General features: G+C 49.3%; 1 protein-coding gene and 1 long non-coding RNA gene across 3 annotated transcripts; one reads left to right on the top strand and one right to left on the bottom strand.

Moving 5' to 3' along the window:
• Positions 1 to 4,920: 4,920 nt before the first annotated feature.
• Positions 4,921 to 17,430, bottom strand: Rab11b (RAB11B, member RAS oncogene family). Of its 2 annotated transcripts, none has more exons than XM_048430081.3 (5): positions 17,298 to 17,430; positions 7,735 to 7,930; positions 6,839 to 7,032; positions 6,463 to 6,543; positions 4,921 to 5,928 (listed from the first exon to the last, which is right to left on the bottom strand). In XM_048430081.3, exons 1-5 carry the CDS (start codon positions 17,335 to 17,337, stop codon positions 5,783 to 5,785), a joined length of 657 nt encoding a protein of 218 aa, XP_048286038.1. In that variant the 5' UTR covers positions 17,338 to 17,430; the 3' UTR covers positions 4,921 to 5,782. The 2 variants fall into 2 exon arrangements, with proteins under 2 accessions (XP_048286038.1, XP_048286039.1); XM_048430082.3 differs by lacking the exon at positions 17,298 to 17,430 and adding an exon at positions 12,140 to 12,194.
• A 173-nt stretch (positions 17,431 to 17,603) lies between these two features.
• On the top strand, positions 17,604 to 19,731 carry LOC146893993 (uncharacterized). Its single transcript, XR_015002876.2, has 2 exons — positions 17,604 to 17,779; positions 18,020 to 19,731. It is a non-coding gene; the product is annotated as an uncharacterized LOC146893993 (long non-coding RNA).
• Positions 19,732 to 22,887: the final 3,156 nt, after the last annotated feature.

The following is a 22,887-nucleotide window of genomic DNA, read 5'->3' as shown; positions in this document are numbered from 1 at the left end:
TTTTGTTAAACGAAGTGTTTCCTCTACCCCTCCCCCAGGCCTTTTCCCTCCTGCTCACAGGCAGCTTTTCTTCTTGGTTAAAGGCGCCCATCCCTGCCTTAAAGTTCCCTTCCTCCCTGTAGGTTCTGCATATTTTTCTTGGCTACACTGATCCACTTCTAGTTTGACCTCAAATGCCATTTGGTTTGTAGTAATCGGAATAGTAAGCTGTTAGGAGCACAGAGACCCAGGCTTGAGTCCAGTGCTATGCACATCTCCTGGACTTTGGTGGCAGCCAGTGTGAGCTAAGAACCCTCAGCAAAGGGAAGGTGCCAGGTTACGTGGGGCACCCTGCCATGTAACACATGAACACACACACACAGAGTAGTAGTAGTAGTTTTAATGACAGTGGTGCCCACAGGCTTGTACTTCTGCCTCAGTTGGTGGAACTGTTTGGGAAGGATTAGAAGGCGAGACCTTATTGAGGAGGTGTATCACTAGGTTCAGGCTTTGACGCTCAAGAACCTATAGCAACACTCCAGTGTGTTGCTTCCTGTCTGTAGATCAGGATGTGGCTCTCAGCTGCTGCTCCAATGACATGCCTGCCTGTCTGTTACCATGTTCCTAGCTATGATGGATTCCTAGCATTCTAGAATTGTAAATCCACAAGAAACTCTTCCTTCTGTAAGTTGTCTTGGTGATGGTGTTTTATCACAGCAAAAGAAAAGTAACTAATACATCTGACTACTCAAATTTCATTGCTGGAATTCATGTGCAGTGGTTTAAATGATGTCCCCCATAGGCGCTGATATTTGGACGTTGGATTTCCAGGTGATGACATTATCTGGGTAGGTTTATGTGGTGCAGCGTCACTGGGGGCAGGCCTGGAGAACCGAAAGCCTCACACCACTTGCCTCTTTTGAAGGTGAAAGAAGAGAACTGACTCATAGTTGTGGTCTGACCTCCACATCTGCACTGCAGCATGTGCATGCACACAGATGTTACCAAATGCACACAGTAGTTATCACAGCAATGCTGATGCCTTACAGCTGGGTCTCATGGAAGCATTTTCTCAATTGAGGTTCCCTCCTTTCAGTTGGCTCTAGCTTGGGTCAAGGTGACATCAAACCGGCCAGCGTCAGAAGTTATCCCAGAATCTCTCTTCTCTGACTGCAGGAAATCTGGCTCCCTGTCTCAGAATGGCCTCTCTCAGCACACATACGATCAAACCCCTGGCCACACTGGCCATCTAAGATCATTTTGTTTTGCTGTATTAGGACTTATGAGCAGGCTGTTGTCAAGAGTAGGGTTAGTTAGACGATCTAGCAGGTAAGGGTGCCTGCCACCAAGCCTCGTAACTTCAGTTTAAACCCTGGAACCCACACAATGGGAAGAGAAACAACTGTGTGATGTGGCAGAAAGACCCGCAAGGCGAGACACTGTGTGCCAAGGTGGGTCTCCATCTTATGAAGCTGCCATGTCGTCAAGGCAGCCCATACTTCCCAGCACCACTAACATTGTTTCAGGTATGGATCAGAGTTTTGAGGACACCCACTGAGGTTTCCAGGGTCTACTGTCCAGGACAAAGAATTGCACCTAGAAATATGGTGAATAATTGAGAGAATCTGGGATTGGAAGATGGCTTAGTGGTTAAGAGCACTTGCTGTGTAAGCATGAAGACCAAAATTTGCATCCCATCATCCATGTAACAAACCAGGTCTCATCTTGCACATGTCAATAAATACAGCACTAAAAGCTGTAAGGAGAGGGAGATTGCTTGGGCTTGCTGGCTGCCAACCTAGTTTTAAAATAAAAAAAAAATGCCAGTTCCAGATTCAGAGAGAGATTCTGCCTTAAATAAATCAAACAGTGAGTGACTGAAGACACCTGTTGCCTGCCTGTCGTACCGCCACAGGTATGTGCATCTGCACACACATACAGACATACACCATAACACACTGCAAACTCTACATATATAAAGAGATAAAGAAAAAGAGAAAGGAAGTTTATGGAGAAGCGGAAAGTAGGTTGGAGATGGGTCATTATTTAAGAACACTGGCTGCTCTACCAAAGGACCCAGGTTCAATTCCCAGCCATTGACATGGCAGCTTACAATCACCTGTAATTCCAGTTCTAGAGTAATCTGATGCCCTCTTCTGGCTTCTGTGCAGCCTGCACACATGTGGTAAATAGACATACATGTGGCAAAACAGGCACACACATAATAAATGTTCAACAACAAAACAAAATAACAAAGAGAAAACACTCCTGAGAATGAGTAGGCTGGTAAGCTGAGGAGAAACCTCTGCTCAGGAGTGCTATGCCACAAGGCTCAGGATTCTTCGCACTGCACCTGCTTCCCCACAATTTTATATCTTGGGTTTTATATTTTTTTCTTATTTTTTTTCTATGTAGTCCTAACTGTCCTAGAACTTGCTACGTAGACCAGGCTGACCTCATATTCACAGAGATTCTCCTGCTTCTGCCTCCCAAGTCTGTGGGCTTTCTTGAGTGTTCCGTTTGTTGTGTGTGGGCAAGGTTTTTGTCTCTCATGTGTTATCTTGGTACTACTCTGTCCAGTCTGTTGATGCAGCATGACATAGGGGACTAAGTTACAAACTTACCAATTCTGTAACACATCCAACCTTATGTTTGGCTAAGACTTAGCCCTGATGTTCTGAATCCAATTCTAGTCTAATCCCTACTGGTCACAGCAGCTGAAAGCTTGACCAAACAACAAATATTTATGTGCTCTAATCTTATTTTTTTTAAGATTTACTTTTTTATTACATACACAGTATTATGCCTGCATGTGTACCCCAGAAGAGGGCACCAGATCTCATTATAGATGCTTGTGAGCCACCGTGTGGTTGCTGGGAATTGAACTCAGGACCTCTGGAAGAAGAGTCGGTGCTCTTAACCACTGAGCTCTCTCTCCAGCCCTGCTCTAATCTTATTTGTGTGTGTGTGTTTATGTGTGTGAAAAAGAGACAGAGAAAGAGAGAATGTGAGGAAGAGAGCGAATGCAGGTGTGTGAGAACGCAGCCATGGACACCCTATGAGAGCTGTAACATCCCCAGCTGCAGGCTTCTCACTAGGCTTACAGAACTAAGTGTGTATTGCCTTCTGTGGAAGGGGCTTTAGATTTAATCAGAGAGTAATTGCTACCCATAAAGCCATGCTACACTATGGTGCCGGCAGGGCATATCTCACATGTTAGTACTGTAGCATGCGGCGTCCAGAGACTGGGCTATCGACGACAGTTCTCCCCTGGCAGCCTACGTAACTTCTGGCACTATGAAAGCTACACAGGAAGCTTCCAGTCCAGTTCTACCTTGATTTCTCTACTTCCTGCAACCAACAATAGTGTGTTAATGTCCTTGTGTGTACACTGCATGTTGGTACATTTGTGTGTGCATACTGCATATGGGTGCATGCGTGTACATTTGTGTATATGTACACTGCACATGGGTGATTTGTGTGCAAATATAGAAATCCTCCTAAGGACTGAGATTGAAGGACAACTTTTTGAGACAGCCCTCACTTTCCACATAGTTTGAGACAGGGTGTCTTTGTTTTACCCCTGCAGAAGCTGGCCCATCAACTTGTGAGTATCCCGTCTCTGCCTCTCATTTTCCCAAAGGGTTGCATTAGTGACTGCAGCCTTCAGTGGGTTCTGGGATCCACTGAGTGCTGACAGCTATACTCTGCAGCACCTTTACCCAGAGCCATCTACCCAGCCCAATGACTAATTTTGGTTATTTTGGTAAAAATATAGTTATGTGTTGTGGAGATCAGAGGACTTTCTAAGTTGGTTCTTTCACTGACTAGGTTCCAGGCATCATTGCTTAAACTCTCCCAGTGCCTTTGGCTTTACCTTGGCGGCCACGGTGAGACCTAAAGCCAGTCAGCCACGGTGCCACCTCCTGTTTGTTTACCTTGGCGGCCACGGTGAGACCTAAGGCCACAGTGAGACCTAAGGCCAGTCAGCCACGGTGCCACCTCCTGTTTGCTTCTGCTCAAGCCTGCACCTCACATCAGCGGCTTGGGACATGTCCTGGGGATTCACCCCAACTTCCTTGAGCTCTTTGGTTTTTCCTTTTTTCTTTCTTGGACAGGATCTCATGTAGCTGACGCTGACCTTGAACGGAATCTCCAGCTACCTCACCTCCCAAGTGTGAGCCACTGTGACCAGCTTAGATGAGAGAGATGTGTCTGTAATCCCCCCACTCCCCGCGCAAGGAGGCTACATTCATCTAGAATAAAGAGGGAAAGTGTCCCCAGGTTCTCTTCATCCAGAGGCTAGGGCTTCTAGAACAGCGGCTGCACTCGGCTTGTAAGGTTTCCTCCAGGGGTGGAGGGCTCATCTTGTTACTATGTAGTCTTGGGGCAGAGGGACAAGGGAAATGGGTCCTGGGAAGAAGCAGTGAAAATCAAGAGCCACTCATTTTGCAAGTAATTGGCATCTTCCACCGCCCCATCAAGTGTCAGTTCTGAGTAAAGAGAGCCATGTGGGGAGGGAACCTGACATCACCCAGTTACCAGGCAAACCTTTGCGAGGACCCAGAGGAGAGAGAGCACTGTTGGCAGGAGGAAATGGCAAGCCATGGCATGCTCATGCCTCCCATCCACACCAGGGGGCGCCCTCACACCTGGCAATCCTAGATACAAGCTATTTGGGAGAGACAGGTATTTCTCCCTCAACTGTTCTACACTAAGGCTGCCACTTTAGGTCACCAGTGTCTCCTTCCTCCATACTATAGGAGCCATTTGCATAAGACTCACCTTCCCCTCCTTGGGGCCCAGGATCCTCATCTTATAGCCTAGTATGCAAGTTCAGCAGGCCTACCCACTGCCTTCAGCGGGGACTAACCTATCAAGGGGCCCCAGCTCAGGTGCACCACCTGGTGAAGAGAAAGAAGACAGAGGCTGAGTGGCAGGTTTCTGTACAGAAGTTGGCTTATACATTTTAGTAACGGGCAACAGTGCAGGGGCTACAGGGAGAATAAGAGTTCGAGAGCTGGGGTTTGCGTAAATTTTACAAAGTGTATAAAGAATCTGTGTTTCTCTACAATAACAAAAACCAAAGGCTACAAGAGCAGTTGTATATACAAAACACGGAGATATTGCTTCACTTGCAGACAGGTTCCTGACCAGACAGGTAGACGAGACAGAGAAGGGGGAACGGGCAGGGGAGAGCGCTGCGTGCAGAGGAAGATGGAGAGAGGCGGTGGGGGCGGGGGTAGTGGTCTTCTCCCAGCACAAATCTACAGGCAGGAGCAGGAGTGCGCAGGCCTGGGAATGCTGGAGGCCGTGCTGGCGCTGGCTATGGTGGTGTAGGCAGGAGGCAGAGCCCAGAGTGTCCACCTGCCCAGCCCGATGCCTGGCTCTTCGGGTATCAGCTTAGAGAGGGTTTGGGGTGGGGATGCAGGGCCAGCTGGGTCAACTGGCCAGAGAGGGAAGGAGGTGATCCCTGGAGTCTGTCACGGAAAACAGGAGAAGCCGGCTCCTTCCACTCATCTTCCTTACCTCTGGAAAGCCCTGTCCATCCTACCAACCTCCCCACCCTGTCAAGATGCCCACAATACCGAAGAGCAGGCACATAAGCAAGGGACTTCTAGCTTCTCTCAAGCAGGCAGGACAGGAGAGGCCCCTTGACTCCTGCTCCTCTTGGGCCAGGGGGCTGGCAGGAGGACGGTGGGAGCAGCCTGTCCTAGAGGGACAAGGGGGGGGGCGGGAGGACACGGAGGGGCTGGCCGAGGACCAAGGACGTGCACGCACGCTGGGTGGAGGCGCAGGGTGGTCACAGGTTCTGGCAGCACTGTAGCTTATTGGGTTTCTGTCCATCGGTGGTGGGTGGCACACTGATGTCCACCACGTTGTTGCCAGGGGACTCATCATGGGCCGCACGGTCAGCAATTTGCTTCTGTGACACAATGCGGTAGATTTCTGCAACAGGGAGGACGTAGTGAGCAAGTTGTGTGCCTGCCCAAGGCACTTTACCTCTCTGTAGGACACAGGCTAGACCATTCTCTGGGGGGATGCTCGACTGTGTACAATGGAGAAAGGGAGCTGAGGAGCAGCTCTTCTGACTGTGATAACAGGACCAGCTGTTTCAAGTACCTTGGAGTATTTCATCATAGCAACAGGAAATAAAGACAATTCCCACCATGCTGTGAAGGACTCTACCAAATCACGGTAAAACAGTGTTGGGGGCTGGGCTCCTGGAGATTCCCTGGCACAGCCAAGTGGGCAGGGGCAAATCACAGAACTGGTCCTAGCTAGCCCAGGCTACTGGTTCCTTCCTTCCCCTGAAGCCCCAGAAGGGTCTATCACAAGGACTTGGGTGAGGACCTCTGTGTCCACGTGCCAGCAAGGGCTAAATATGTCTGGACTCTGTGGGACATGGAAGGTCTGAACTGGGTTTACAGTGCACCTACACACTGGGTACCATCCTTATACCCAAGCAGACACTGGGCCCACCTGTGAGGATGTTCTTGAACGCTTCCTCTACATTGGTGGAATCCAAGGCTGAGGTCTCAATGAAAGACAAGTTGTTCTTTTCTGGAAAAGAGAAAATTGTCTCTTGGATCTGGCTCCCACAGCCTTCTCCCCACACCCCTTTCCAGGACTATACCTGCCCATCTGCCTAAACCCATATGAGAAGAATGCTGCCAGTGGGTGGGACAAAGAGGTTAACTTACCTGCTCAGGGACAAAGGACAAAAGTTGAACAAAGGCACTATGACCACGAACCTGAACACTGGAGGAGATGGGTACCCGACTTCTAGACAATTCTCTGAATCCATTTGGTTTTCAGAGCACAGTCCCACTGACTGGCATGTCCACCACAAGCTCACCTGCAAAGGCACGAGCCTCGTCAGTAGGCACAGCCCGAAGGTGGCGCAGATCACTCTTGTTGCCCACCAGCATGATGACGATGTTGCTGTCTGCATGATCCCGCAGCTCCTTCAGCCAGCGCTCCACATTCTCATACGTCAGGTGCTTGGCGATGTCATACACCAGCAGTGCACCCACGGCACCACGGTAGTACCTGCAGAGTAGGAGCAGGCATGAACCTCAGCCTGGAGGGCAGCAGCAGCCTCATGGGAACCCTGGGGGACAGTGGCCTCTTGGTCTAAGCATAGGGCCCAGACAAAAGGCAGCCATTATATCATTGAAGGAGGACCTACACAAGTGGGAGAGGCTGAGAAGGGAATTTGGGGCTCAGGGCTAGAAGACACTCCAAGGCCACCAACAGAAGGAGAGTATACAGCAGCTATGGGGAAGCGTCAAGGCCCACTGTACAGACAGACCATGTTCAGCCTGTGGAGATGAAGGACAACGAGGAGGCCACAGTGTGAAGGGAATGCAAAGCACAGCAAACAAGGGAGGGGGACAGCCAGTGGCGAAGGGTGCATAAGAGGCAGGCTAGTGGTCTCAGCGACTGGGAGGCTACAGTGATGCAGATGGATACTAAAGCCAGGACAGGAACGCAGGTGGGCTGCCTGAGCAGGGCTGGACTAGACTGGAAGGCCTAAGCCAGACTCTGTCTACCCAGTAAAAACCTCAGTGCCAGGTTATGCCCCAGGCCGGGTGCTGGTCTGCCTGTGGGTCCCATGGCTCTCGGGGTACCTTTCTGTTTCCTGATCTAGGTCTCCACACTCCAGTCCAACCTCTACATACCCTTACAAGCTCCCATGTCATAGGCCACACACCCCTGCTATTTCCATGTCTTAACCCTAGCTAAACTCACGCAGAGGTAATGGCACGGTAGCGCTCCTGGCCAGCAGTATCCCAGATCTGAGCCTTGATGGTCTTGCCGTCCACCTGAATGCTGCGAGTGGCGAACTCCACGCCAATGGTGCTCTTGCTCTCTAGGTTGAATTCGTTTCTGGTGAAGCGTGACAGCAGGTTGCTCTTGCCCACACCTGAGTCCCCGATAAGCACCACTTGGGGGCAGGGCGAGAGAGAGGAGAGGTAAGGATCTAGCAGCACCCAATGTTTCCCACATCCACCCACAAAACGTACATGGTGGCTCCCTGGTTTCTGCCACCCACAGAGACTCTGGTAACACAGAGAAACAGTCAGCACAGACACCTTTGCTTGTCTCTTGTCCTCAGAGAAAGGCTGTCCTAGTTAGGACATAGTGACATCCCAGGCCACACTGCAGACAGCATGGCCTGAGACTTACCAACCCCAGAGCCTGACGGCTGAGCAGTCAAAAATGGTCACAGAAAGCTCTGGAGCTGAGTGACCCTTACCCTCTGGGGGTGTGTGAACGGAAGGCAGTAGGCTATTGGAGGTGAGAACGAGAGTACCCAGAGTCCGGGCCTGGCCAGCATGCATCACACAGGGACAGGGGAGCATTTGTCGTCATCACTGTGCCTTTGTTCTGGGCACGGGGTGGGTCAGCATTCAGCAGGGTTAATACCTATTACAGTTTTGTCTATCTGGTGTTTTAAGTGATAAGAAACAATGCTCCTCCCCTTGTCCATGCTTCTCCAGCTGCTTCAGATAAACAAACCCTTGTTCACCTGTTTCACGAGCAGCAGGAACATGTGTTCTGGCTGCAGACTACACAGGGCTGGTCACCATTCCTGCCTGAGGTGAGGATTACTGTACTTGGTGCTCCTAGAGGGTCCCATCACTGTCACATCTTTAGTTGGTACAGATGTCAGTGTGTATGACTTCCTTCTTACTACACGCTGGCCATGGAACAGTGAAGGGAGAAAAGGTCTCTAGTCCTGTGTGGTCCTTTAAAGCTGCAGCCAATCACTACAGTGCAAACCAGCGCTGCAGCTCAGGTGGCAGAGCGTCTGCCTACCATGAGTCAAGCCCTGGGTTTAATCTCCAGCACTGCATAAACTGGGCATGGTGGTACATGCCTGTTATCCCAGCACTCAGGAAGATCAGAGATCCAAGATCATGACAGCACATGCCTTTAACCCCAACACTCAAGGGAAGCCAGCCGTGTCTACATATCAAGTTCCAGGCCTTTCAAAGCTGCACAGTAAAACCCTGTCTCAAAAAAGCTATGCCCTGCCCCCAAACAACAAAAAAATTCAAGGTCATCCTTGGCTACACAACAAATTCAAAGCAAGCCTGGGCTACATGAGACACTGTTCCAGAATGGCTATCAGGACAATATAGCTGGGAGAGACAAAGCACTGCAGGTGAAAGCCCCCACGACACAGGGCATGACAACAGACAAGGATTAGCAGTGGAGCTGACTGGTGCAAGGCTGCAAAGTGAGCCCTAATTGGCTGGGAAAATACTGCATCTAGGGGCTGCAGCTCTGAGGTGGGCCCTGGCCCTGGGAAGGCTGTCCTTAGACCCAGGATTCACCATGCACGTGCTCACATTTCTGTACCTACATGCACATGTGCTGACACGTATACAATGCAGATGGAATAGGCAGTGGGTGTCTAATCAGATACCTTAACCAGAAATCTTGTGGGCCCTGAAGGCAGAGATGTGGGACTCTATAGCTGAGGGTGGGCCTACCAGTGGAGAGCCATGGGAGCAGCAGGCGTGGTCATCAGGGGACTTGGAGGGTATTCACCTAGGATCAGGCTACCAGCCAAGGAGAGACAGGCATGGTTGTGCCACAGACTGAGCTTGAACTCCCTGGCCACACTGAGTGGCTGAAAGATAAGTACTGGGGAGAGCTCTCAGGGGGAACTCAGGCCCCATCTGGGAGTCTTGAGGCCTGGAGGGTTCAGGACCCAACATGAAGGACCCTTCCCCTCCCTACAACCACACTGAGGGGCTCCTCTTACATGCTCTGATTTCTCTCTCCTGAAAAGAGTATTTCTGTGGGGGTGGAGGGGACGATAAGAGGACAGCGAGACAGATTCTCATGGCGTAGCCCTCCTTACCTCTAACTTTTGACCTTCCTGCCCTGCCTCCTAAGTGCTGGAATTACAGGAGTTTACTGAGAGGCCAGGCTAAGAAGACGCTCTCTTGATGCCTTACCACTCTAGGTATTGCCCTGATTTTCTCCCTTCTGTACACCTAACTCCTAGAAAGTTCTATCTATACTTCTGTCTCTGCCTACACTTCTCCAGGACCCCATAGGCCCCAAACTGAACAACATAGTTATCCAGGGTCTGGGGAGTATGAGGGGCACCCTCCTTGGGATCAGGACCCCATGGTGTGGGTAGGGATGTACAGACTTGAGGCTGAGCTCACTGGCCCTGTGGAGCAGGATGAGGAGCACACCATGGGCAGAGCCCGCAGGAGGGACTCAGCCCCCACCCCCATGACCTCCCAGTGGCTACAAGGAAGAGGTTAAGTCTCAGTGCCTTGGCCCCATGCAGCAGCTCAGGGAGCCCTCCTCCTCCTCCACTGTTTCTTCCTGTGCTTCACTGATCCCACACTGCGTCCCATCTTACAACTGCTGCAGGCTATGCTTCTACCTGAAAATACAAGGGAGCACAGGACTGGATCCCCACGTGACCCTCTCCAGGCTTCTGGCTGCAAACACTGCCTAGAGGCTGGTGACCCAGACTGGTGTGCCCTCCCCTGTATACCCCAGAAAGAGCCCCAGCACTTCAAGTCAGCACAACAGAATCCAGTGTCCTGGTCACCTCACTGGGAGACCATCCCCACCTTCCTAGCTTAGTCAACAATTCAGTCAACTTGGAAGATGCTCAGTTCAACAATTTAAAATCATCTTCAGTCCTTTCTTCCTCTCATACTCTAGGGTAAATCTTGTAGTCCCTTCGTAACTGAAGGGACCACTGTGGGGCACTTCCAGGGGTCAGTAACACTCTGTTTCCACATGGGTTCCATCAGGTGGCATCAGACAGTGAAGATATACTAGGTTATATACTTATATATATATATTTTCCTTTCTTTTGAGATAGGGTCTCAGGCAGCTGAGGCTGGCTTCCAATTCACTATGTAGCTGAGAAATACTTAGAATTACTGATTGTCCTACGTCTTCCTTTCAAGTATGGGGACTATAGGCATTCATACTGGTGTATGTGATGTTGGGGATGGAACCCATGGTCTCATGAATTCTAGGTAAATGCTCTGCCAATTGAGCTACATCCTTAGTCCTGTATGTGTACTTGTCTATATGAATTCAATTGCTAGACAAAGTGTGTGTGTGTCCGTGTGTCCATGTGTATGGTGTGCTTGTAGATGTCTGCTCGTCACCACCACCTCACAGTACCAGTCTTTGTACTCACAGCCACAGGAAATCACCTGTGAGCACTAGCGCTGTCCTGTCTGCCCAGGGCAGGGACTTAGAATGATGATGACTCCTAAGTCCTAAGAATCAAAGCCCAAGTCCTCCCTAGGGCCCACGAGGCACGGCACTACATGCCATGAAGCGTCTTTCCTTCCCTTCCTCAATATCTTACATGCTGCAGCCAGTCATGGTCTCCTTGTTCTGCCCCAACAAACCAGGCACAGTCCTGCCTCAGGACCTTTCTTTTTTTTTTTTTAAATATTTATTTTATTTTATTATGTATACAATATTCTGTCTATGTGTATGCCTGCAGGCCAGAAGAGGGCACCAGACCCCATTACAGATGGTTGTGAGCCACCATGTGGTTGCTGGGAATTGAACTCAGGACCTTTGGAAGAGCAAGCAATGCTCTTAACCTCTGAGCCATCTCTCCAGCCCCAGGGACCTTTCTTTACACAGACCATTCTTCCTCTGGCCCCCGCCTCACCTCTTTGTGAGCCCCTTGGATGCCAAGAAGATCCTCCCCACACCCCAATTACAATCCTACTTTCCCAACCCTCCCCATTCTCTGTTCTAGCTTTCCTTCCATAGCGCGTGACACCCGCACGTGTCTGGTTTCGCTCTTGCCTTTTCTGTGGCTAGTCTGCCCCATAAGCATGACTCTTGGATAGTCTTGTTCCTTGCTGTATCCTCAGGCCTGGCACAGGGCCTGGCACACGGTAAGTGCCAACAAATGTCTGTGGAATGAATCAACAAACCCCAAAGAAGCTGGAAGAGCCTCCCTATCTACCTTATCTGACCCCAGACATGCCTGGATCATCCTGGGAAAATGCCCAGGTCAGCCCCCTCAGGGCACAGATGAAGATGAGGCAAAAACAGGGAGCCCAACCCATTTTACCTTCTCGACTGGCTGCTTTAGAACCAAGAATTGTAAGACTAAGGCAAGCATAGTGGTACATACCTATAATTCCAGGACTCAGGAAGCTGCAAATGAGAACCATGAATTTAAGGGCAGCCTGGGCTACAGAGCAAATTCAAGGCCAGCTTGGGCTACATTTTGAGTTCCTGTTTCCAAGGACAAACAGCAGTGGCAATGCTGCTCAGCTGGTGGAGCGCGTGTCTACATAAGCACAAAGCCCTGGGTTTGGTCCCTAGCACTGCAGTAAACTGGGTGTGGGGGGCATAAAGCCAAGCCTAGTGCCGTGCTCTGGAATTACTCTGGAGGTGGAGGCAGAAGTGTTCAGGTCACCTCTGGCTACATAGTGAGTCTGAGGTAACCCTAGGCTTCATGAGACCCTCCAAAAAAACAAAACAAGCCTGGTGTGGTGGCTCAGACCTTTAATCCTAGCACTCAGGAAGAAGACCCAGGCCAGCTAGGGCTACATAGTGAGATCTTACCTCAAAACAAAACAACAAAAAAATCCCCACAAAAACAAAACTACAAAATTAACAAACAACTTCAACAAACAAACAAAAAACAAAACCCCAAAACAGATTCACAAGAGGGAGAACAAAAAGAGGCTGTGGAGCTAGCATATACTACTTCACATAGCCCATTTTACAAAAAACGAAATTGAGGTTCAGAGGAGGGATGAGGAACCCAGGGCATGTTATAATCAGGGTGTGGTGGCAGAGCAGGGGTCCTGGCTGTGTCTATCTGCAGATTTGCCCCCACTTCCCAATCACATTTACCAAGCAATCTATATCCAGAGCAACTTGTCTGGGAAGTTGTCTAAGCAGAATCTGAATTCAGATTTCTGGAACAAGGCCCTTTCCTTCCATCTCAATCTCACATCTTGACTGCCATGTTCCCGTTATCGCTGGCATCCAACTCAGGGGTCCTGGTTCTACTTCTGGAAGCAGTGAAGCCCAGTGCACCTTAGCCGACCACCTGGGCATCCTTCAGGGATAGCCAACAAAGTCCTGCTCAGTTTTCAAGATCCAGCAATATGTGAGACTCCTTCCTCAGTTTGGGCTTCTCCTCTCCAAGAAGAGTATCATGTGGCCTGGTCCACAAGTCATGTGATGACAGGCTCAGCATCCTCCGGAGACCAAGTCAAGTTCAGAGAAGGACTCCCAATCATGCTGGCTCCTGGGAAACAAGCTGGACGGCAGGAATCACCCTCCACACATCTACCTCCTCACTTCCTTCCCACAGGAGCTGCCACAGCCGGGAGAACTTTGCTCCTCATTCTCACACCCACAGGAACGACATGGAAAACCCGCTCTGCTCAGGAGGTCTCTCACACCCTCTGTCTTCTCAGCCGCACTGTAGCCAGGACAGGACCTTGGGTCAAGCTTGTGCCCAAATGCCTCATGAGCCTAGGTTTAGCAAATTCTGAGAGCAACCCAGGGAAAGACACAATGTCAGTAATCCCACTGCAGTTAGGGACACTCCACCCAGAGACAAATTCCCAGTTCAAGGTTACCCACTGAGAAAGGTGAGGGTCACAGACCATGCCCAGGCGAACAGCAGGAAGGCTAGGCTGCTCAGGACATCCCTGGCACAGGGTGACTGATACACCAGAGTGGTGACTAGGCTGCCTCTGCGTGTATGATGGGTATGAAAATGGCTTTGTCAAGAAAACAAGTGATCAGTTGTTTTGGGAAAATAGAAAGACCTTGAGGACACAGCCCCCAGCATTTCCAAAGAAGTCTGTGGCTTTGCTGGCCAGGAAATGGTCCCCCTGGATATGCCATTTGGCGTGCTGAGCAGGCAAGCCCAGTTGGCAAAAACAAAGATCTGGCACCTCTCAGGAGCCCTGGACGCTGCAGTCTCTCCTGTGACAGGGTAGTACCCCTGGAGCCTTTCATGTTCAGGCTGACTGAGCAGCTATTCAGTGTAGGGAAAAAGGTGTCCTCTAGGAAGTGGGCCCTTACCATCCCAGGCTCCAGAGACTGGCACAGGGATACATTCTTGCCTCAATTATTCTTCGGGGATAGTGGGAGTCACTTGCACAGCAGGCCTGGTGGGCATGGTGCCTAGCCTGGTGTACTTGGCAGAAGGATGTGAGTTCTAGTGCTAGCCCTGTCTGTCCCTGGAATCCAGTCATTTCTATGTCCTTGGGCAGGGGTGGGCACAACCCAAAGAGCAAGATCTCAGGGCTTCTCACATGACCAGTTGCCTTGAAAACTAACTGGCTAGGAATTCTGGGAAAAGAGTCTGAGGATGGAGCCTAGGTGGTCCCAGTGTAGAAGCCCTAACTTAATGTTCCTCTGAAGAAAAGTCGGGAGTATCCCTGGGGATCCACCAGCAAGTTGAGAAAATGGCCAGCGGCTGACAGGAGAAAATATTGGGTGAATAAATTTGAGGATCTATTATTAGGTACAAATAAACAACCTTACTCCTGGGGCAGAAGAGACTATTTATGGAGGAAAACAAATGGCATGTGGCCACCCACTCTAAGGACCTCTTGGCCTTCTCCATAAGGCCAAGGGAGCCAATGCGTGATGGGACTGCCAAAAACGTGTGTGTGAACAGTCACTGTCAGAGAGAGCCACACAGATACAAGATCAGTCTTTGTCAACACTTCTAGTACAACTGCAGATTTTTTTGTTTTGTTTTGCTTTTCTTGAGACAAGATCTCATTATGTAGCCTAGACTGCCCTTGGCCTCATCTTCTTGCCACTGAATATGAGATATTTCTCTAAGGCTGACCAGGTCTCAGAAGGCACTGGCAGGTGCAGAGTATTTACATTCTGGGGGACCTGCCACATGCAAGCAAGCGATGTGATTGATGATCATAGTTTGCCGGCTGCTAGCTCTCTTCCCTTTTAACTCCCTAGCACTCCCTTTTGTAATTTAAGAGCTTGAAAATCTGAATGAAAAGGACAAAGGTTAAAGGGTCCTCAGATGAGCTAAGGAGTGGAGAGGAGACCTAGGGTGAGCATGGTGGGATGCTGATCTTGGTGGTTAGGCAGCTACTACAACTAACTGAAGAAGGCACCTGCCGACCAGGAAAGGAGGCCAGTGGGGGAGGGCAGCAGGGCAGGCAGGCACTCCCCCCCATGCCAGCTGCTGCAGGAGCTGATTGGTGTTTCCAGGAAGTGAGCTCTGGAGACAAGTAACAGGAATGGCAATGGAGCTCCATCGCCCCTGACCTAGTAACTGCACTTCTGGGAATGCACATCAAGGAAACAGCCCACAGGGCACACATTCAATGCCAGGCTATTTATAACAGCAGAAGGTCGAAAACAAGCAGGGAATGACCACAGATGCTGAATGAGTTGACCTGAAGGGAAAGATCCTCTGCCCTCCCTGACGCTTCTTCAAGGGTGGGCTGAGAGGGGACGGCCCCTGCCACAGCAGGACTTGAGTATGTCCCACCAGTCACTACAGAGCCCTTCAATCTCTGGTCCTCTGCCTCTAGATGATACCTAGACCCTAACACCTGTTAATCAGTCTCACATCTGGACAAAGCTCACTATCAGCCCATGATAATATGTGCTAACTTTATCTTTGCAGAAGTCTGTCTTGCCCTACAAGATTTTTGTCACATGGCTATTCCAGTTACCTCCACAATCCCAAAATGCCAAGGCTGGCTTTGAGCACTAGGCTACACTCCCAGAAGGGCAACAGTGTATCCCTTGAGTAACCAGGAGTTAGCTCTCACAGCCAGCCACTGTCAGTTGGGGACTCTAGAATAGCACAGGACCAAAAAGTCCATATTGGCATAATGAGGTGTCACGATGGCTGAGATCCCTAAACACGCTCACCAGAGAAATAAAAGACCTCAGGAGCATGGGCGCGGGTGTGTATGTGTGTGTGTGTGTGTGCTCACCAGGTAGGAAAATTCTTCCTGCAGGTTGGATGTGTATGTGTTGAGGAGAGGTTTGACACCTGTTTGTTCCAGATTTAAGCTGGAAGGCTTGCCCCAAAGCTCACACTGGTGCTAAGTGGCAAAAATCCACAAAGAGTTCTGAGCTCAATCTTGCTCCACCCTTAGGAACTTGTGTAGACCAAGCTTGCTTGCCTTGAACTCACAGAGCTCTGTCTGCTTCAGCTTCCTCCTGAGTGCTGGAATTAAAGGTGTGTGCCATCACACCCGCCCAAATTACATTATTTATTTTGTGTGCATGTATGTGTGTGGGCTCATGTGACATGGAGTACTCATAGGGACAGAAGACAACTTGCAGACTCTTCACCATGTAGGCCCCAAGACTCAATTCAAGTCTTGGTAGTATACACCGATACTTGCTGAGCTACCTCACTAGGTTCAGGTTGGCTTTGGAATACTGGGATTTCAGATGTGTACCGCTACAGACCTGTTTCCTGGATAATATGGACTGTATAAAATCATAAAGAGGATTAAAGGGGATCATTGTTGTAAAGTCTCAGCATAGTGCGCATACTGGGTCAGTGTCATCCACGTGTGTCTTTTTCTTTGAGAAAGGGTTCCAGTAATCCAGGCTGGCCTCTGCACTTTTGATTTTCCCACCTTTGCCTCCCAAGGTCTGCACCATCACGCAAGGCTTTGGCGGTGCTGGCGATAAATGCCAGGGCTTTGTGCAGGCTATCGCTAGGCAAGCTAGATCTACCCGCTGAACTACATCTCCATCACTTACCCAGAGTTTGAACTAGTGCTGCACACACTGGTACCGTCCCACCCAATTCCAAGGTACTACAATTTAGGGTTCCAGCAAATGAACTAGGCTCCACCCCAAGGTAGGCCCCACCCCTAACAGACTAGGCCCAGCCCTAGGAGGATCACACCAATCGGACTTTTGGGGCACACCCACAATTTTCTCCAATTGCCCTAACCCCATCTATAACCCTGCTTTCAACTCAGCCCGCCCGCCAAACCCAGGGAAGCCCCGCCCCTCAGGAGCCCCTCCCCAACGGCCTCTCCTACCACTCCGGGCTCCACCCCCTCAAGGCCCCGGCCCCGCCCCGGCGCATCCGGGGTCCGTAGGCCTCTTGGAGCCTCCGTCTTCTCACCGCTGGGCAGTAGGGCCCGAAGCCTAGCAAGCTCGCCTTGCCGCGGCTCCCTCCGCCTCCCTAGCCTGGACAGGCCCCGTTGAAGCCCCGGGCTCCACCCTGAGCCGTCTCGTCCGGTAGCGCGGTGGCGGCCCTCCCGTGGCTACCGCGCCCTTGCCCGTCTGTACTGCACCGAGCGCACCTTTGAATAGGTAGTCGTACTCGTCGTCCCGGGTCCCCATTGTCCTGGCGCTTCCGGCGGGATCGGCGACTCCGCAGCCCCACCACAAACACCCGACGGGGGCGGAACCGGCGCCGCGCAGAGCGGCGGTCCGACGGCCAGTCAACGGTGAAAGTGGTAGTGACAGGCACCCAGGCCAGCCAATCAGACTTAGGAGTCGAGCTCGGGGGGTGGGAAGCTCCTGGGATCCGCCCTTCTAGCCCTCGGTCTCCTGGAGAAAGGCGGAAGGAATGCGGACCTTTTCGAATTGACAGACTCAGCAGCCTATCAGAAGCAGATGTAGAAAGGCGGGGCGGAAGACTTGAACAATGAAGTGGATTGACGGAGCGCGTAACCAATGAAGGACTGGATTCAGAGTTGGCTTTCCAGCAGACCTTAGAGGAAGGAAAATTGAGCTACCTCCAGCTGATGTTAAGGGCTTTAACGTCTTGATGATATCATAGGTCAGTACTTCTGCTCTGGCCTCTTACCCTAGCCCCATAAATGACCATTTCCGGGTATATGTGGTGCGTGGATTAGGGAAAACTTCTCTGGGTTACAGTTACACAGTTCTTTGTTTAAACCTGAAGCTTATGTCAGTACATTCAAAACAAATGGGAATCCTATACTTCTTTATTTGTCCCTCTTCTCAACAAATTAAGTCTCTTTTTACCATTACTCATGGTTTTTTCTTTCTTTTTTAGGGCAGAGTCTCACTATGTAACCCTGGCTGCACTGGAGTTAGTGATGTGGATCAGATCACATTTTTTTTTCCCCCTTTTTTGGGGTTAGGGGTAGAGGGGGTTGGTTTTGGTTTTTCGAGTCAGGGTTTCTCTGTAGCTTTGGAGTCTGTCCTGGAACTCGCACTATAGCCCAGGCTGGCCTCAAACTCACAGAGATCTGCCTGTCTCTGCTTCCCGAGTACTGGGATTAAAGGTGTATGCCATTACCGCCCGGTTGGTTTTCTTTTTTTGAGACAAGGCCTAATGTTGCTCTGGTTGGCTTCAAACTTACTATGTATTTATGGATTACTTTGAACTTTTTTTTTCCTGTTTTATTTGGAGCTCAAGGTCTCACTGTGTAGCTCCAGCATCCCTGGAACTTGCAGTGTAGAACTCAGAGATCCACCTACCTCTGCCACACACACACACACACATTAAAAAATGTTTACCACGCTGGGCAGTGGTGACGCATGCCTTTATTCCCAGCATTCAGGAGGCAGCAGAGGCAGGCAGATCTCTGTGAGTTTTCGAGGCCAGCCTGGTCTACAAGAGCTAGTTCCAGGACAGGCTCCAAAGCTACAGAGAAACTCTGTCAAAAAAAAAAAAAAGAAAAGAAAAAAGGAAAAAAAAAAGTTTACCACTACACCCTGGCCAACTTTGAACTTCTGATCCTCTTGTACACTGGTAACTTAGAAGTTACCTCTCTGATCTCATTTTCTTCTTCTGCTCATGTATTCCTAAGATTATGTGGATTGTTTCCTTAAACACACGCATAATTAACAGTGCACTTTGTGCCACAAAGTCTTTGTTTAACAGATATTCAGAAGCTGGGAAGACTAGTAAGAAAAAAGAACGCAGCTTAATTGTATTTGTTTTACATGTATGTGGGTGTTGTTTGCGTGTTGTGCACTGTATGCAGGCAGTGCCCACAGAGGTCAGGGGTGATATCATATCCCCTGAAACTGGGGTTACAGACAGTTGTGATCCGCCATGTGAGTGCTGGGAATCAAACCTGGATCTTGTGTAAGAGCAGCCAGCATGGTCCACAAAGCAAGTTCCAGGACAGCCAGGCCTGTCACACAGAGAAAACTTGTCTAAAAAAAAGAAAAGAAGAAACCTGTGATTGAAATTAAATAAAAAGAAAGAAAAGAAAAACCTAACAAAAAAAACCCTTTTGTTAAGATGTGCTAACTCCTCACTTAGGCCCTCAGGATAATAAAGAGAAAGATGAAGGCCTGTTATCTCTGTCCTCATTTTGTGTCTGTCTCCTTTGCTTTGGACAATGGCACTTCCTTGATGCAAAGGCATATTAATCACTCAGGGGTGTCTGGTCTGTCTGGTTTATGATTCCGAAAGCACAAAGTGAGGTCAATGACTTAAAGTCTATGATCACCTTGATTACTTCCCACCTCTAGATAAGGGCAAGATGATGCAAGCAAGGCCGCACCCTAGAGCAGAAGTGATGCTTTGAAAGGGGACCAATCTCCTCAAGCAAGATGGTGCTAACTTCTTTGGACCACCTTGAAGAACCAGAGCGGAGATAATGATCAATGAGACCGCTGTTGGACTCTGACTGCTCGATCATAGATACTGCTTGCTTTCTTCTTGTGCGTATGTGATATATTTCTGTGCACGCTCATCTGTGGAGGTGGCTGTGTATGCGTGTGTGTGTAAACAAGCTCGTGGAGGTCAAAGATTAATGTCAGATGTCTTCCTCAATAGCTGCCATCTCAGTTTTTGAAGACTGAACCAGAATCTCACTGATTTGGCTAGATTAGCTGGCCAGCAGGCTCCTTAGATCTGCCTTTGACCCTTAAAGCTGAGAGTGCTAGTGCACACTGACACACCTGGCCTTGTGTGGTGCTGTGGATCAAACCCAGCACTAAGTCATCTCCCCATTCCTAGTTATACATACCCCTTGATCCAGTTCTGTAAATCCGCTAAAGCTGATGTCAGTACCCCAAAGGTAAGTGGGATAATGATAGTCCTTTATTTATTCCTTTTCCACCATATTAATTTAATCTCTCTTCTCTACTTTTTATCGTTTGTTTTTTTTTTTTTTGAGACTATATAGACCAGGCTAGTCTTGAACTCACAGAGATCTGCTTGACTCTGTCCCAGTAGTGTGCTCCTATGGTGGTTTGAATAGGTATGGCTCCTATAGAGAGACTCATGTGTGAGTACTTGGCCCATGGGGAGTGGTATTAAGAGGTACGGCCTTGTTGGAGGAAGTGTGTCACTGTGGAGGAGGGCTTTGAAGCCTCATATATGCTAAAATATGTCCAATAGGACACACAGTTCACTTCCTGTTGCCTTCAGATAAAGATGTAGAACTCCTCAGCTCCTTCTTTAGCACCATGTCGGCCTGCATGCTGTCATGTCCCACCGTGATGATGATGGACTAAACTCTGAAACTGTAAGCCAGCTTCAATTGAATGTTTTCCTTTATAAGAATTGCCATGGTCATGATGTCTTTCCACAGCAATAGAAACCCTAAGACAGCCCCCATACCCAGCTAAAGCATATGTTAATGTCACGGGGTAGTGAATTCTGTATGGGGGATGAAGTAGAGTAAGAGGGAAATGTTACATTGGGAACCATTGCTGTAACTGGAGTTTCGGGGGAAAACCCAGGCTCTGGTAGCCCAACAGGTAAGGCTGGCCTACTTGGCCCAATATGCCAATTAAAGAGATAGGTGAGAAGAATGCTTGTTTAACAAGACCCAAACCCTGGGTTCCATCACCAGAATCATGTATACATATGTATGGTTTTATATATATATATAGATAGAGAGAGAGAAAGAGAAAGAGAAAGAGAGAGAGAGGTATGTCTAACCCCAACCCTTAGTAGTTAGAGACAGGAGGATCAGAAGTTCAAGGTCATCCTCCGGTGTATAGCAAGTTCAAGGACATCAGGAACTTCATGAGACCAGTTCAAAAGAAAGGTGATGAGTCAGGCAGATCTCTGTGAGCTCAAGGTCAGCTTGGTCTATACATTCAGTTCTAGAACTCCTAGTCTGTCTCAAAAGACTCTGTATGTGTGTGGGGGGGGTATTTTTACTTTCTGTTTTTCTTTTAAATGTACAAAATGGTGTTTTGGTATACAAATGCATCTATTACCATCTGCAGTTAACTTTTCTGTGTGACAAAAGTATCTGACATCTACTCTCAGGAGAGCTGTGGCACATACTGCAAGTGTGTATGGATGTCTTCTGCAATGCTGCTAACCAGAAAATATGCATCACTTTCTTGATCCATTTAGCTGCTTGTTTTGTTTCTCTTTCTAGTGATGAGGACCAAACCTAGGGTTTATAGGCCACACCCCTCCACCAGCTCTCACTTAAGTTTCTGTAGCATTGACAGAATATCAGTCCCGAGAGGGCATGGACCCTTGTGCTGAACATCTGCTGAATGAGGAATAACAACCGCAGAGCCCACGTGGCGATTATATAACACCCGGCTCTGGTCTGTGTTCTGGAACCCTGACTCAGCAGTCGCTGTACCAACTGAGCCATTCCCCGGCCTGCGCTTAGGTTTATGTTTGCTTGCTTATTTGATGTTGTTTATTTGTTTGTTTTCTGTTTTGGAAGGGTATCGCCGTTAGGATATTTTATAAATTCAATATTTAACAATTTCATGCATGCATCTAATGTATCTTGACCACATCCATCCCCCTGCCCTGAACACGTCCCAATGTGCCCCTCTTCCATGTTCTCGCCCTTTTCACTCACTCACTCACTCTTTCTTTTTCCTTTCTTTTTTTTTCTCAGTGGCCTATTGAGTCCTGTTTGTTTTTGTTTTTGATACAGGGTCTCATATATCCCACCCTTGTCTGAAACTCTCCTGTTCCTAAGGAAGACCTTGATTCTGCCGGCCTTTACCTTCTGGGTGCTGAGTTTACAGACATGCGACTTTATACCTAGTTTTTTATAGTGCCGTAGAGCAAATCCAGATCTGGTTCATCCCAGGCAAGCACTCTACCACGTGAGCTACAATCCAGCCCTACTGTAACCGTTACTTCTTATATTAGTTTATTATTTCCTTACATTTATTTCATTATTGGTTTTAGAACTGCACTCACACATCACTCTCACCGCACACTCTCGCCCTCCAGTTCCTTTGTTTCTATTTAGTTGTGTGGGTGTGCGCACCACATGTGTGACAGTGCCTGCCCACCGAGGCCAGGAGAGGGCATCGTATTCCCTGGGGTTGGAGATGACTGTGAGCTGCCCCGACGGAGCAGTGCTCTCACCACTGAGCCATCAGAGCTCAGTGACAGAGTCCCTGTTGTCTCCTGGATGTCATCTCTGAGGTGTCTATCAGGCAGTCCAGACATAAACATGGGCCCTTTGCTCGTATCCATCTTCCCTCCGCCCTGTCAGTGAGAGAAGTCAAGGACTTCTCCGTCCACGTCTGCTTCTTTCCACCTCTCACCCTCCTTCATTTCTCAGCCAGTCTTGGTTTTTAACTTTCTATGTCTGAGAAGACTGAGCTACCGTTGAGGGATTGTCTCTACCAGGCTAGCCCACAACTGCGCTTGTGAACATTTTCTTAATTGCTAAATGAAATAAGGCGGCATAGCCTACTTCAGTTAGTGCTATCCCCAAGCAGGCAGGCCGTGACTGTCCAAGAAACACCGCTGTACGTGAACGTAAGAAACAAGCCATTAAGCAGTGCTCCTCTGTGGTCTCTGCTTCATTTCCAGTTTCCAGGTTCTTGTCTTGTTTTGTTTTGATTTTTTGAGACTGGGTTTCTCTGTAGTTTTGGGGCCTGTAGCTCTGTAGACCAGGCTAACCTCAAACCCACAAAGATCCACCTGCCTCTGCCTCCCAAGTGCTGGGACTAAAGGCG

The sequence above is a fragment of the Myodes glareolus genome, chromosome 8 (genome assembly GCF_982192425.1).
Source record: "Myodes glareolus chromosome 8, mMyoGla1.1, whole genome shotgun sequence".
Taxonomy (NCBI): domain Eukaryota; kingdom Metazoa; phylum Chordata; class Mammalia; order Rodentia; family Cricetidae; genus Myodes; species Myodes glareolus.
The sequence above is the reverse complement of the archived record's forward strand: the minus strand, read 5'-3'. Positions and strand labels throughout refer to the sequence as shown.

Excerpts from the sequence above, each read along its gene's own strand:
- Rab11b (XM_048430081.3), bottom strand. The coding sequence starts at position 17,337 with ATGGGGACCCGGGACGACGAGTACGACTACCTATTCAAAG. Across the intron at positions 7,033-7,734 it reads TACCGTGCCATTACCTCTGC|GTACTACCGTGGTGCCGTGG; the intron begins GTGAGTTTAGCT and ends CCTACTCTGCAG. Across the intron at positions 5,929-6,462 it reads GTTCAAGAACATCCTCACAG|AAATCTACCGCATTGTGTCA; the intron begins GTGGGCCCAGTG and ends TCCCTGTTGCAG.